At 39.3% G+C, this 14387-nt stretch overlaps 1 protein-coding gene across 1 annotated transcript; it reads right to left on the bottom strand.

Annotated features, from left to right (window-relative positions):
- Positions 1-108: 108 nt before the first annotated feature.
- On the bottom strand, positions 109-13178 carry LOC130246632 (E3 ubiquitin/ISG15 ligase TRIM25). Its single transcript, XM_056479714.1, has 6 exons — positions 12588-13178; positions 12236-12322; positions 7887-8120; positions 7637-7790; positions 7447-7506; positions 109-2021 (listed from the first exon to the last, which is right to left on the bottom strand). Exons 1-6 carry the CDS (start codon positions 13176-13178, stop codon positions 1459-1461), a joined length of 1689 nt encoding a protein of 562 aa, XP_056335689.1. The 3' UTR covers positions 109-1458.
- Positions 13179-14387: the final 1209 nt, after the last annotated feature.

Genomic DNA, 14387 nt, shown 5'->3' with positions numbered 1-14387 from the left:
ATTTCAAATGAATTAAGACACTTGAACAGAATAAAAATTGATTATACAAAAATACAGTGGTCATATAGCGCAGTGCTCATTTAGTAAATGCACAGCTAAACAATATGCTAATATGGTATATGCACACTGACTTTTAATTACATGCAGCCAGCCTCAGCGCTTCTGATGAACTGTCTTTCCATTATAAAATTGCCACATTTAAGATCTGATTTCTTTAAAAATCAAGAATCTTCACTGCCTTATAGACATACAGTATGATGTAATGTGGGTCTCAGACTGGACAAAAAGCACTGCAATAAATTCCATTTCCCCCTGCCGTGTCTTTAAAATATGACAGTTTAATTTACCCCAGTATTTTCAATGGAGTTTCTGCGCTCGCCTGCTGATCCTGACGGCCCTAGCGGATACACAGTCTTTCATATCGTTTTACGCTTGAACAACTAAATGAATGCTTAAGTCTATTTAACTGAATGTATTGTAATTACTTTTCAACATGGATGCGGTGGCCTTTAATGTTGAGTTAAGTTAATAAGTTAAGTTATGCCAAGTCGTCACAAATAAAACACTGCATAGGAAACAGCTTTGGAGTGTTAGTTGTAGTGCACTATGCAACAAGCTATTGTAAACAAGCTAACGTTAACTAGATAAGTAATAATCGCTAATTCAGAAGATTAATTTTTGCCGCAACTAACTTATGAATGAGTCTGCATGAACTACGTTAAAGAGAATCACTTTATTTAAAGTGAATAAAATACCCTACTTTCTAGGGTTCAACAAGAATTGAGCCGGAGCCAGTGCTAATTAATAAGAATGATGAAACAATGGTGCTTGAGGCTCACAGTATGGCCATTTCCATGTCCTGAACTCTTATTAATCAGCTATTCCTAGATATATCCAGAATTTCATTACATGGCACCTTTAAAAAATCTATAATAATATGAATAAAATGTAAAATAAAATAAAGCCTAGTTTGAATGAATGATTCAGTGACACATTAATAGAGATCTCACTTGCTGGGACATTCAGTATTTTTGCTTTGCTTTGGGACAACATGAAAGAACCGCGTTGGTTCAACCCTGAACACAGCATTTTTTGACGTTTTGAAATTTTTTTAAGTTCTAGTTTGAATGCTAGGGTAGATATCAATATTTATATTCAAAATGTAAACTATTATCCCAGCAATTCTATGATCATTTTAACATTTGTAAAAGAAAATAAACAATACAGTATAGGACTAATTAAAGACTAAACTAAACAGTTGAAGACTAAAACTAATTTTACATAGCTATGCATGATGATTGCCCTCTCGGAGTCTAAATGTACATTGTGATCATACTTGTCTTTTAGGGACAAGACCACATGGGCTTTTGAGATATTATTAATATTTTGACAATAAATCATGCAGCTCTAGTGGAAAAGCACTGAATTTGCTTGTCTGTTATGCTTAATTACATAATGTTACTTGTCAGTCTCTGTAACTGCCAAACCCAGGGTAGGTGGATCACACAATTTTACACGTGAAAAACTGTAAACCTCAAACCCAGGGTAGAGCGGCTGAGTGAATGTGGTGTGGACTCTGTAAATGAGGCTCATTGTGTCAGAGACACTGTAGAAGGACAGAGTTCCTGCACTGTGGTCTACATACACACCTATTCTAGACAAGCTGGACACTACTCTGAGTTTAGACTCTTCACTATTGTACCTGAATAAACATTTGGTGTCAGAGCAGTACAAACTCCAGGACTGATCATTATATCCAAAACTGCACTCACTTCCCAGTCCTTTCCTGCTGATGGTTTTGTATGACACCGATACACACATTCCGTTTCTGCTCCTCTCAAACTCCCAGTAACAGCATCCAGACACACTATCTTTACACAATACCTGAGCAAAACTATCAAATCTGTCTGGATGATCAAGATAGTGCAGTGGTTTCTTCATCCTAGTCACCATTCTGTTCCCATCAGATAGCCTCAGACATTCATAAGCTGTGTCTGAGTCCAATGTCAAGCGCTGGTAATCTGGAAACCATTAAAACAGCAGATTAACAGCAGATAAAAATGACGTTTTCATCAGTGAAATGTGATGGATATATGCACCGGTCACACTAGAGTTTGTGCATGCGAAATTCTGTAGTACGGCGCTGTGAAAAGGGGCGGGATTAAATGATGATTAGACATTTAAAAATTCCTGTCCAGAGAGGTCATGTTTCGATCTTGGATTGTTCTCACGCAATCATGTGATGCGATTCTGCAGGTCACCAAGCTTGAACTTTTCAACACAGCGAACTGCGAAACTTGTTGCACGAGCTTGTGTCTCCAGTCTGACGCATTGTGTGCGTATGAATGGAAGTCTATGGGGAGAAAAGGGCAGTGTGACTGCAGCTTCAATGTAATAAAAAAATCACACCAGGCATAAAAAGAAAAGCTTTTTTTGTCTTTTTAAATTAATATAACTTAATAGGTGTTACATCATTAGCATATTTCTTTATTATATTTAGATTTGCTTATATTTTAGAACCTTTTTATTGTTAGAAAATTTAATTGTCTGCAAAAATGTTGGTAAAATCAAATTCTCTTATAAATTTTGCTTAATTTTGAGTATGTTTATCACATGCGAAATATATTTTCCCCATTTATTCTGAAAATATATTTTTTTCATTTTAGATAAATTATTAGCTTTAATTAGGAATTCTGCAAACTGTGGCTGGATTATATTATTAGGTGTGTAGTTTGTCATTATTTCTCACTGTGTACTCAATACACCAAATGGCTAAAAATGATTCATCAACATTAAAGGGATATTCATTCATTTTCTTTTCTTTACGGCTTAGTCCCTTTAGCGGATGCCCTTCCAGCTGCAACCCATCACTGGGAAAGATCCATACACACTTATTCACACACATACACTAAGGACAATTTAGCTTACCCAATTCACATATAGCACATGTCTTTGGACTTGTGGGGGAAACCGGAGCACCCGGAGGAAACCCACGCCAACACGGGGAGAACATGCAAACTCCACACAGAAATGTCAACTGACCCAGTCGAGGCTTGAACCAACAACCTTCTTGCTGTGAGGCGTGCTACTCACTGAGCCACCATGAAACCCCATAAAAGAAAAATTTCACCCAAAAATGAAAATTCTGCCATCATTTACATACCTTTAATTGTTCCAAACACGTTTGAGTTTTTTTTTTTTTTTTTTGCATTCTGCTGAACACAATAGAAGAAATTTAAAGATGTTGTAAAGCTGTAACCATTGATCCACATAGAGATAAAACAGTCAAATGTTTTCCAAGAAAGCAAATGAAGGTTAATTTTAAATACCAAATATTTCAAAATATCTCACAAAAATATCCTCATCAAAAAGAGATGAGCAGAAAATTCACCATCCAAGAAATCTAAAAAGGAAAAAATCCTCAACTTAAAGATCTCCACAGGAGGTAACAACAAAAACAAAGCAAAGGCAGATCAAAGGTAATCTGTACAATAGCAAGAACTTGGGGAATGCAAACTTAAGAACAGACTACTCATGTTAAACACCAAGCAAGAAACTAAACCCACAGAGATCTAGTTGGGACAAGAATCCATCACACTAATGGCGTACTAAAGCAGGTTGCACAACAGAAGCGCCGCTCGGCGCATACAATACATACAGCGCCATACATTTCAGAATTCTAAACATAGGTTTCTATCAGGGTACACACACTAGCGCCGCAAGTTGGCGGCGCCCATAACACTATGCTATTCAAATCGTGCCCAGGCGTGTTTTCTGGTTTGTTTGACAATCGTGGTTTAGTTGGCTGGTTGCCCTAGCCCGGTTGGAAAAGGTGTGCCAGAACGCGGCTCGGTTGGGCTTTGGCATGGTACGCTTGAAGTATGAGTGCAAAGCTTGCCTGAGCCCGAAACTGAAGATGCGACGTCACTTTTAAGGGACTGCTTCATATGGATTTATTAATCATTCTTATCGTGCAATGAATGCGAACAGTCATAGTTTATTAAAGATGCAAACTCCTTATTGCAGCTTCAGCAAGCCTCCTAATATGTGCAGCACAAGGACTTTTATGATTATTTATAAGCGTCAAAAGTGGCTGACCGGTTCGGCAAAATATTTGACTGTGTCACTGCATCACAAACGACTAAAACGATACAACTAAAGCAATCGTCACGGCATGGAGTGAGAGCGCTTCTCTTCCTGTAAACTGAACAGTCGCATCATTGATGGCATAAGTGTGCTCAGGTTCAGAAGACAAACGGCAGTATAAGTGCAGGCCATCGGGGGAGAGGAGTGCGGGACAGTCGCGCTTCAGCACGGTTCAAGGAAACTGTACATAGTGTGAGCACGCCCAAAGACAAAAACTCTGACAGGACCCTCACCCAACGTCTCCGGATGGTGGTAGATGGAAACATGAATAGGCAGTGTAATCTGTACTTAGACTTGTCTAGGTCCAAATAGCCTACCAAAAAGTGTTGCCACCCTCTTGAGAGATCCAGAGGGTATTTGTAAGCAAATGGCTAGAGCAGAATTCATAACATTTCCAGTAGCCTAAGAATCCCCTAAATTCTTGAGATGGTGTTCATTATTACCCCAGGAAAGAGTTAAAGAACCAAAGAAACCAGGGTCAGAGGGAGAGGAGAATTTGGTAATTGCAATTGCAACAATATTCTTGCTGAATAAGAATGAATGGTTCCCGGGAGGTCTGGACAGGAACTTTGGAAGTGAAAAAATTAAACAATATTCTGGTTTCTAATTCTGGTACTCCATAACTGAATGGGCTCTGGTGACTGTGGAAGTGTAATCCTCGGTGAAGAGATAGTGGAAACACTTTGGTGGGATAAACTCCTCTCACAAAGCCGATTATCAAATTTAGTGCCCTAGATCTTGGCAGTGTTTTCAAGTTGAAAGCTTGCCTTGAAGAGTCTCTTACAGCCCATTAAGGACTCAGACTGTGAGGGACTCATTGCTCCAGCCACTTCCTATTAAAATTGTGAGAAACTGAATAGCATATTCTGTACTTCAGTCTCCTTGCTTGAGATTCAACCTTTTTGATGCTTTTCGACCACTGAGAGCATAATCAAATACTCACTTAAACTTACATTTAGACATTTACATTTAGTCATTTAGCAGACGCTTTTATCCAAAGCGACTTACAAATGAGGACAAGGAAGCAATTTACACAACTATAAGAGCAGCAGTGAATAAGTGCTATAGACAAGTTTCAGGTGTGTAAAGTCTAAGAAGCAAAGCATTAGTAAAAATTTATTTTTTATTTTATTTATTTCTTTATTTTTTTTTTGAGAGAGAGAGAGAGAGAGAGAGAGAGAGAGAGAGAGAGAGAGAGAGAGAGAGAGAGAGAGAGAGGGCACAGTTAGTGGTATAGCCAGAGAGGCAGTTGCAGATTAGGAAGGAAAGTGGAGACTAAACAGTTGAGTTTTTAGTCGTTTCTTGAAGACAGCAAGTGACTCTGCCGTTCTGATGCAGTTTGGGTGTTCATTCCACCAACTGGGCAGATTAAATGTGAGAGTTCGGGAAAGTGATTTCTTCCCTCTTTGGGATGGAACAACGAGGCGACGTTCATTCACAGAACGCAAGTTTCTGGAGGGCACATATATCTGCAGAAGTGAGAGCAGATATGAAGGAGCCAAGCTAGAGGTCACTTTGTAAGCAAACATCAGAGCTTTGAATTTGATGCGGGCAGCAACTGGCAGCCAGTGCAAACGGGTGAGTAGCGGAGTGACATGTGCTATTTTGGGTTCATCAAAGACCACTCGTGCTGCTGCGTTCTGAAGCAGCTGAAGAGGTTTGATAGAACTAGCTGGTAGCCCGGCTAGCAGAGAGTTGCAATAGTCCAGTTTGGAGAGAACAAGAGCTTGAACAATGAGTTGAGCTGTATGTTCAGATAGGAAGGGTCGGACCTTTCTGATGTTGTAGAGTGCGAATCTGCAAGATCGAGCAGTTCTAGAAATGTGGTCAGAGAAGTTCAGTTGGTCATCAATCGTTACTCCAAGGCTTTTTACCATTTTGGATGCAGTGATGGTTGCTCCATCCATCTGGATTGAAAAGTTATGGTAAAGAGTCGGGTTGGCAGAAACTTCAAGCATTTCCGTTTTCGTGAGGTTAAGCTGGAGATGATGATCTTTCATCCAGTGTGAAATGTCTGACAGGCAGGCTGAAATGCGAGCTGGAACCGAGGGATCATCAGGGTGAAAAGAGGGTGAAACTCCTTTTTAAATGTAGAGTAAATGGGGCAGAATGGACTCTTGGCTCCCAATACAGCCAATGTCCAAGACAAAGCTTTTACAGAAAGAAGGATAATGACGTAGGCTATCTTGGTTATATCAGAGGAAAAGTATGAGAGCTGAAGCTCAAAGGTAGGGGAGCATTACATGAGGAAGCATCAACACGCACTGGGATCACCAGGGTAGCAGTGTGGTTGTAGTAATCAGGGCTCAGCATGAGGGTTTGTTTAAGTACCAGTTACCTCAATGTTTAAACAGAAGTTTCCTTAAACAAACACAAAGCAAACCAAAGGTAGATCAAAAGTAATCTATATAGCAATAGCAGGATCTTAAAGGCTGGGATACACCAAGCTGATGGTCGGCTGTTGGCCATCAATCAGCATCGGTCCTGCTAGCTGGTTTGGTGTGTTCAATATGTCATTTCTAGTCAGTTTTCTTCAGAGTTGGCCCAATTCAGCATGCAAAATTGCCATTGTCCATCAGCTGAAGAGAGTGCTCTGACTGGTTATTCAGCATTGAATAAGAGTGCGAGATCAAAACCTTAAGTGAAACAAATACAGTCATGAAAGGACACAAAGATGCGGGGTGTAAATTCAAATATTTGCAACCAATATGAGTTAATAGATTATCAGACATATTTGCATAAGGGAATCCCTCTGTGATGTGTGACAATTACTGTGATAATAGTAATAAACACTGCTTTGTTTACACTTTGTGTGTGCGCGCGCAAGTCCTGAAATGAGAAAAAAAATTACGTCCTCCCGTGGATGTGAAAAGACACGATGTGTGTTTATGTGCAGCTTTTTGATCCAGACGCCTTCATCCGAAATCGCAATCCTTTTGGAGCAGACGCCGCTGACACGAGCTGACAGCACAGTTGGTTTTCATCTGTGCTAGTTGTCCCGGCCTCATGGATTGTAATTTTGAGAACTGGCTATTCACGTTAAACACCAAATAAGGAACTGAACCCACATAGCTAATTAAATACACAAAGCTAAACTAAGAACCAAAAACACTGTGAACATGTGGTGATAAACATGGTGATATTTAGCGGGCAAGAATTCATGACACTAGGGCAAAAACTCTGACACTATTCCATTAATAAACAGACCTGCCCATTAGGTACCTCATTAAATCTCATTGTGTTCTCTTTATGTCTGGGTGACTGTTTATTAAAATCAAACAAACAAAAAAGAAAACTTACATTGTAGGAACTCATTCCTGCTCTTGTATTCTGGTGTGGAAATCACGTTGATGTATCTTACTAAGGAAACAAACATCTTCAATATAAGTAAACAATAATATTCAACCATTTTTAAACTGTGTTGTGGGATTATATTGTATTTTCAAAATTTAGAAAATTCTGAGAGTAAATTAATGCTTCAATGCTTTACCTTTTCGATGCATGATTTGTTTCGATTTTTTTACAGTCTGCTGCAGTTTCTCTTTCAACTCGGAGACAACTGTTACCAAATCATCAAAACAGGGACCAGAACTGATGCTGGATGAGTCTGTAGATCCAGGAGGAACAGTGAGAGACTGGAAAATCTACAAAGACAAAAAAGACACAACAACAGGAATATCAGGAAATCGGGTACATATATTCTATTAAACACAATGTGCTGTTTGTCAGATCTCTGTTACCTGGAGGAAACGGATATGATTATTTGTGCATGAAAGCTGATCCAGCTCAGTGTTTCCCCTCCTCAGATCATTCATCTCCTGCTCCAGTCGCTCCAGTCGTCCTTCAGCTCCACTTACTAAAATCTTTTCCTGATTTCTGATCAGCTGTGTCACCTCGGACTGGGTTCTCTTATTGGAGTGTATGAGCTCAGTAAAGATTCTCTCAGCGTTGTCCACTGCTGCCCGTGCAGAGCGCTGTTAGGACACACAGAGAGAAGCAGCAGAATCAGTCATTCACTCAGCTCTTACTGCTGCCTCACACAGCCTGTTCCCCACAGGGGCTTCAGTTGGACTTAAAGTGCTCCAGCACTGGGCTCCTCACTACCCACATTTACATGTACACCTTTTTGTCATTTTTATTGAATTCATGCTGAATGAAAGATTTCGTGGTTGTTATATATTGCAATGTGGTGTTTACATGCGCCACTTTCATTTGGAATGCATTCAGTAGCCGGTTCTGTTTCCTGCCTTTCTTTCTGTCAACATGAGTTTACATCTATTATTTTTTATGCTCGCTCTTTTATTGTAAAATGTTGCTCTTAATCAAGCAGCAGCATGAATTTGTGGTCAAACAACTGCTGGAAGGTAATGTAAACTGGAATATAGGGTTCAATAGACGATGCCATCGTCCATCACCAATGGCCGATAGACATCACAATGCTGAGCTGGCATCACGATCCTCCATCCTGCCCCATCGCAGCAGCATCCCGCTTGCAAAACATACACACTTAGGCCCAGTTTACACTAATTCATCTTAGTATTAACATGGCATTTTAGAACAAAAACGGTCCACGTCCACACTGGCGTTTCACCAAGCATTTCTGAAAAGCCCTCCTTCCATACTAAATCGCTAAAAACGCACATCATGTGACCATACACACACGGTTATGGGCTGCAGCATATGTGCGTGTCTGAGCTCAAAACCCCAGAGAGCAGTGCACGTCGGACAGGTTATCAAGGATGTAGCACTGGATCGCGTCTCACTTTAGTTGTTAAAGGTGATATTTAATTCATCTTATCTCTATCTAATGACTCTTCAGTCTTTTGAATCTATCAAGTAACGTGTCACAGCGTCAGTACACTGCTTCAATCTTTCGCTTTCACACTTGAACTTAGTAATTTCAGCATAAACGTCAGATACTGTTGGTTGGCCACCTTTTTTTACCAACCAAGTTTGTTGACGCCATTATAACGACACAGATCACTCTGCCTATTCATGCCAGAGTTCCACGGAAAAAGTGATTGACTGGTGGTAATTGGTGTGTGCCTTATATATTTATTTATGATTTGGTTATGGGTAAAACAAAGTCCATGCGGGTCAGGTAGTTTAAACGGTAGGCAACAAACAATGAATTTGTTATTAATCAATTAATTATTCATAAATAATTAAATCACCGCCGCCTACGATGACGATGACATCGTCCATAGCAATGTTTCACATTAGACATCGTACAATGCCAAATTGGTCGACATCGCACAACCCTACTGGAAAAGACAAGCATGGGGACAGGAGTTTAGTCAATTCAATTAATCCTTATTTCTATATCACTTTTACAATGTAGAGTGTGTCAAAGCAGCTTAACATATAAGTTCTAGTAAATTGAAATTGAAACTGTGTCAGTCCAGTTTTCAGAGTTGAGTTCAGTTTAATTCAGCTCAGTGTGGTTTAATTTTCACTGCTGAAAGTTCACACACTGAAGAGCAAATTCATCGATGCACAGTGAAGGTTAGTGCTTCGACACATGCATTCCTGGTACTCACAGCAACCCCAGTTCGATTACTGATATGAGGTCCTATGTTGATCCTTCATCTGTCTCTGCTCCCCATGCTTTCCTGTCAAAATGCTCTACTGTCCTATCCTATCTATTAAAAGCGAAAACCCTGAAAAAAATTATAAAAAAATAATAATAAAAAAAATTGGGCTGCATGGTGGCACAGTGGGTAGCACGTTCGTCTCACAGCAAGATAGTCACTGGTTTGAGTCTGGGTCAGTTTCTATGTGGAGTTTGCATGGGTTTCCTCTGGGTGCTCCGGTTTTCCCCACAAGTCCAAAGACATGCGGTATAGGTGAATTGGGAAAGCTAAATTGTCCGTAGTGTATGTGTGTGAATGAGAGTGTATGGATGTTTCCCAGTGATGGTTTGCAGCTGGAAGTTTCGCTGCGTAAAACATATGCTAGATAAGTTGGCGGTTCATTCCGCTTTGGCGACCCTGGATTAATAAAGGGACTAAGCCAAAAAGAAAATGAATGAATGAATAAAAAAATTGTGATGTAGAAGTGAAGTGAAGTTTAAATTTTAAACTAATTTCGAGAGGAGCATGTGCTCATGATTGACCCAGCTGGTCCACATTAGCTAATCATGATCCTCCAATCAAAGGATCCCAAGTCACTATATATATCCTCATTTCCTCTCTACAACTATCTTCGTCTGGTAGAAACCCCCCTCCTCCCCTTCTTCCACCTTTATCAAGAATGGGCGGCACGGTGGCCCAGTGACTAGCACGTTTGCCTCACAGCAAGAATACCAATGGCGTTGGGTCTTCACTGGGCCATCTGGTGTTCCTGTGCAGAGTTTGCATGTTCTCCGTGTGGGTTTCCCCCGGGTTCCCTGGTTTCCTCCCACCATCCAAATGTGCTCTATATTATAGATAAAATAAGCCTAAATCTTTTTTCTAATGTCTTACTCTCAGGAAGTTCACCTTGGCCTCAGCAGCGGGGGAGTTTCAGATCTACCATGCGCTCAACGGTGATCAATGTGGATGTGAAAGTGATTTACTACAGTCATACTAAGACTAAAACATGAAAGAATGTCAGCGCCAATAGCCTACTGGTACTGTGTGCCAACATATATAGCACAGAAGGGCTAATGGCGACCCGAGTTTGATTCTGTCCTCAAAGCCTTTTGCCAATCCTTCTGCTCTTAGTGCTTTCCTGTCTGAAATCTCCACTGTCCTATATCATAAAGGTGTAAACTCCTAAAAACAATTCGAAAAAAAAAACCATGAATGAACAATAGGCTTGTTAAAAGAAACAGGCTGAATGTACAGTAGGGGAGAGCGGGGCACAAAGTAACACTTTTTGGTTTTGGTCAAATAATGAACAAAGTAATAGGGTTAGACAAACCATATTCATTACCAATAACACACAAGCCTCTCCTACAAATGAGCACTGGAATTATGATCGCCGGACCTGTGGTTTCTGTGCAGTATTGCCAAAATTACCAGGAGTAAAAATGTTACTATTTACCCCACCTGGGGGGCAAGTTGTAACAGACAGGGTTAGTTGTAACACATGATTTAAAAGGCAGATTTCACACAATTAATTTAAATCCAGTTTACTTTAAACAGTAGCTATATTTCCTCAGTACTTGGCTCATTTCTTTTTTATTCTACATAGCACAGTATGTTTATTTATTTATTTGTTTATTGGATAAACACATTTTGAATCGATTATCCATTTATCCATTATTGCACATTTATTTATTTGCATTATTAGCAATAAAAAAAAATTCTATTAAAAACATTTTTATTTTTAAAGTTCTCAACGTTACTCTGAAAATTAAAACAATTATATCGTTTGTTAGAGTTCAACAGGGTGTGGTTTAATTGTAATACCCTGTTACAACTAACCCCGCTGTGTCGTGTTTTCCTCAAAACTGGCTGCATGGCAGTCAATGTGTTTTTTACATCTTTCAAAATGTTTCCACCTTTTAGCCTACAAGACGGAAATCACAACAATATAAGATTTTAGGTTCATACTTTCACAGATTAAAAAAAAAATACATTAAAAAAAAATATATATATATATCGAGTATTATAAAAAAAAAACCTTTTATGCTGCAAAAATGGTTTCTCCTGTGTTTCTCCTCCAAATTTCGCTGAAATTTTTCAATAATTGGCAGGAAGATGTCTGCCGACACTGTGCTGAAAACCTCGGAAGCAAGCCATGATTAACCCTGAGCAAAGACCTTAAAACTCTGTGTTACATTTAATCCCGTGTTACTTTGTGCCCAGCGCTTCCCTATATTATGTAATCATCTAATCTGTGTTTCAACCATGGAGAGATACTCTTTAGAATAATATTAATAATCAATATTATTCTCAATTTTATAATATTAGTCAATATTATTTTTATATTTAATGTAAATATAAAAATGCTCTAAATATTAATTCCGTATGTAACTCAGTTACTATTTAAGAGAAGTAACTATAATAAATTACTTTTTTAAGTAACATGCCCAACACTGATCCTAACTGAGTCTGAAACAGCTCTCTCAGCAGCCAGCAGTTGATCTTCTGCTAAAACTCACCTTGTGAGTCTCTACAGCCGCTCTCAGCTCCTCACGCTCCTTCTGTCCCTCCTCCATTCTCTGCTGAAGTGTCTCTTTAAAATGTTTCTGAACAAAGAAATTACAGTAAAACAAAGTAATACATAAAAATGAATCACACAAAAGATTTATAAACATAATGATAGATCTCTTCCCCACTGTATCAGTCTTTTGTGATGCAGGTTTTTTAATCTTTTTTTTTACAACTTTCATCTGTTTATACCTCTACTGCAAAGATGACACAGAAGCTGTTGTGTCAGTTCTCATACAGCCAAAAAACTGCATCTTTATCAATAAGAGAGAAATAAGCTAGTACATTGCTGTTACATTATACCTGTTTCTCTGCTCTCTCTTCAGCTGGTAATACAGTTTCATGGGTCTTGTGTTCATTCATCAAGCACAGCATGCAAATACAGCACTGGTCAGTTCTGCAGTACATTTCTAGCAGTCTGTCATGTTGAGGGCAGATCATCTCCTGCAGTCGTCCAGTGGCATCAGTCACTTTGTGTCGCTTTCTAGAGTGAAATTCCTCATGACGATCAAAGTGAAGCTGACAGTAAGATTCCAGACACACCAGACAGGACTTCACAGCTTTATATTTTCTCCCAGTACAAACATCACACTCCACATCTACAGATTCAGAGTAGCACTGAGCAGGACGAGCAGCTTGAAGTTTTCTCTTCCTGAAATTCTCCACCAGTTCAGTCAGCATGAGGTTTTTACCTAAAGCAGGTCTTGGGGTGAAGGTCTGTCTGCACTGAGGGCAGCTGTAGACTCCCTTCTGCTCATCCTGATCCCAGTAGCCTGAAATACAGCTCTTACAGTAACTGTGTCCACAGGGAATGGCCACTGGATCCTTCAGTAGATCCAGACACATTAAACATGTGAACTTATCCTGAGGCAAAGAAACACTGGATTTTTCCATTTTTCTGCACAAACAGACAGAATATCAAGAGATCAAGTGTGTCCTGATGAAAGCAGAAATCAAAGTGCCACCAAGCAAAGCCCGCGCAAACAGAAAAAGTGATGAGTTTCATTTTCACTGAAGGCATGAGCGTCTAACAGACAGAATGAGAGAGAACTTAAGAAATAAATGTTTATTATATGAAAATTAATTAACAATATTAAAATAAGGTCAATATGTAATATAACTATAGTAACTATATGCTGCCATCTGTTGTACCATTTAATAACCCATTCATATCAATATGCAGTTTACTGGTGAAAACCTCTATAAACTAATTGAATAAAGCATGTCTCAGTTCTGTATGTAAGGGGCTTTCCATGATTGAAAGCGAAAGCACGGGAAAGCACTAGAAATCTACAAGCAGGTCATGGATACATGCAGAAAGATGTAAATGGAAATGAAAGGGTTAAGATGTGTGAATCCTACACCTGCCAAAAGGGCCATAGTGCTAGAGGTGAGTCAATAATAACTGTCAAATTCAACACGGGCTCATTGAAATATGTGCCCAGGGTTACATTTGAGAACTGTGACATTTTTTATTAATAAAGCGGAGATCTTAACAGATTCCACAACATGAGAACAGTAAAGTGTCATTAAACTCCTCTTTTAGTACAAGTCTACCTAGGAATTTAAATGAAAATGCAACTTAAATGACCATGGTAAGCTGTGGGGAAAGGGTAGGGGAGTGGGCATGACACAGCAAAGCAGGAGAGAAAGAGAGTCTGCACAGTCTGTCCTCTCCATATGCATCAGACTCTTTATCAACACTCCATGCTTAAAGGTTCAAGAAACCCTCGAGTATTTTTTTTTTTTTAGATTTTAACAGATTTGTGTGTGTTGAGCATCAGTTAAGGCAATGTTAGCACCTGTCAGCTTTAATTGTGGAGAAAACTGGATGATTTTGAGCTTTTGACTACTAATTTCATCTTCCAGGATTAAAATAATTTTTGAAGCGGGATAAAAATCAGTGACGAAGAGCAAATCTGCTAGTGAAGTGATGACGTGTCGGTTTCTCGTTATTATTCATAGCGGAGTTTTCTTATTCTATGAAAAGACCCTACTTATTAATTATTCACGACTGCAGGTGCTTTCTGAAGGCAAGGCAGACCTGCCAAACGGATCCAATGCCTGTGTTGCCATCTTAGCAATTTTGTTTCTAGATTTAGC

This window comes from Danio aesculapii, chromosome 2, assembly GCF_903798145.1.
Source record: "Danio aesculapii chromosome 2, fDanAes4.1, whole genome shotgun sequence".
In the NCBI taxonomy this organism is placed as follows: Eukaryota; Metazoa; Chordata; class Actinopteri; order Cypriniformes; family Danionidae; genus Danio; species Danio aesculapii.
This window is presented reverse-complemented; position numbering and strand designations above follow the sequence as displayed.

Coding starts and splice junctions, on each gene's coding strand:
- LOC130246632 (XM_056479714.1), bottom strand. CDS start 13,178: ATGGAAAAATCCAGTGTTTCTTTGCCTCAGGATAAGTTCACATGTTTA. Junction 12,323..12,587: donor AAGAGAGAGCAGAGAAACAG/GTATAATGTAAC, acceptor TTCTTTGTTCAG/AAACATTTTAAAGAGACACT. Junction 7,507..7,636: donor ACAAATCATGCATCGAAAAG/GTAAAGCATTGA, acceptor TTGTTTCCTTAG/TAAGATACATCAACGTGATT.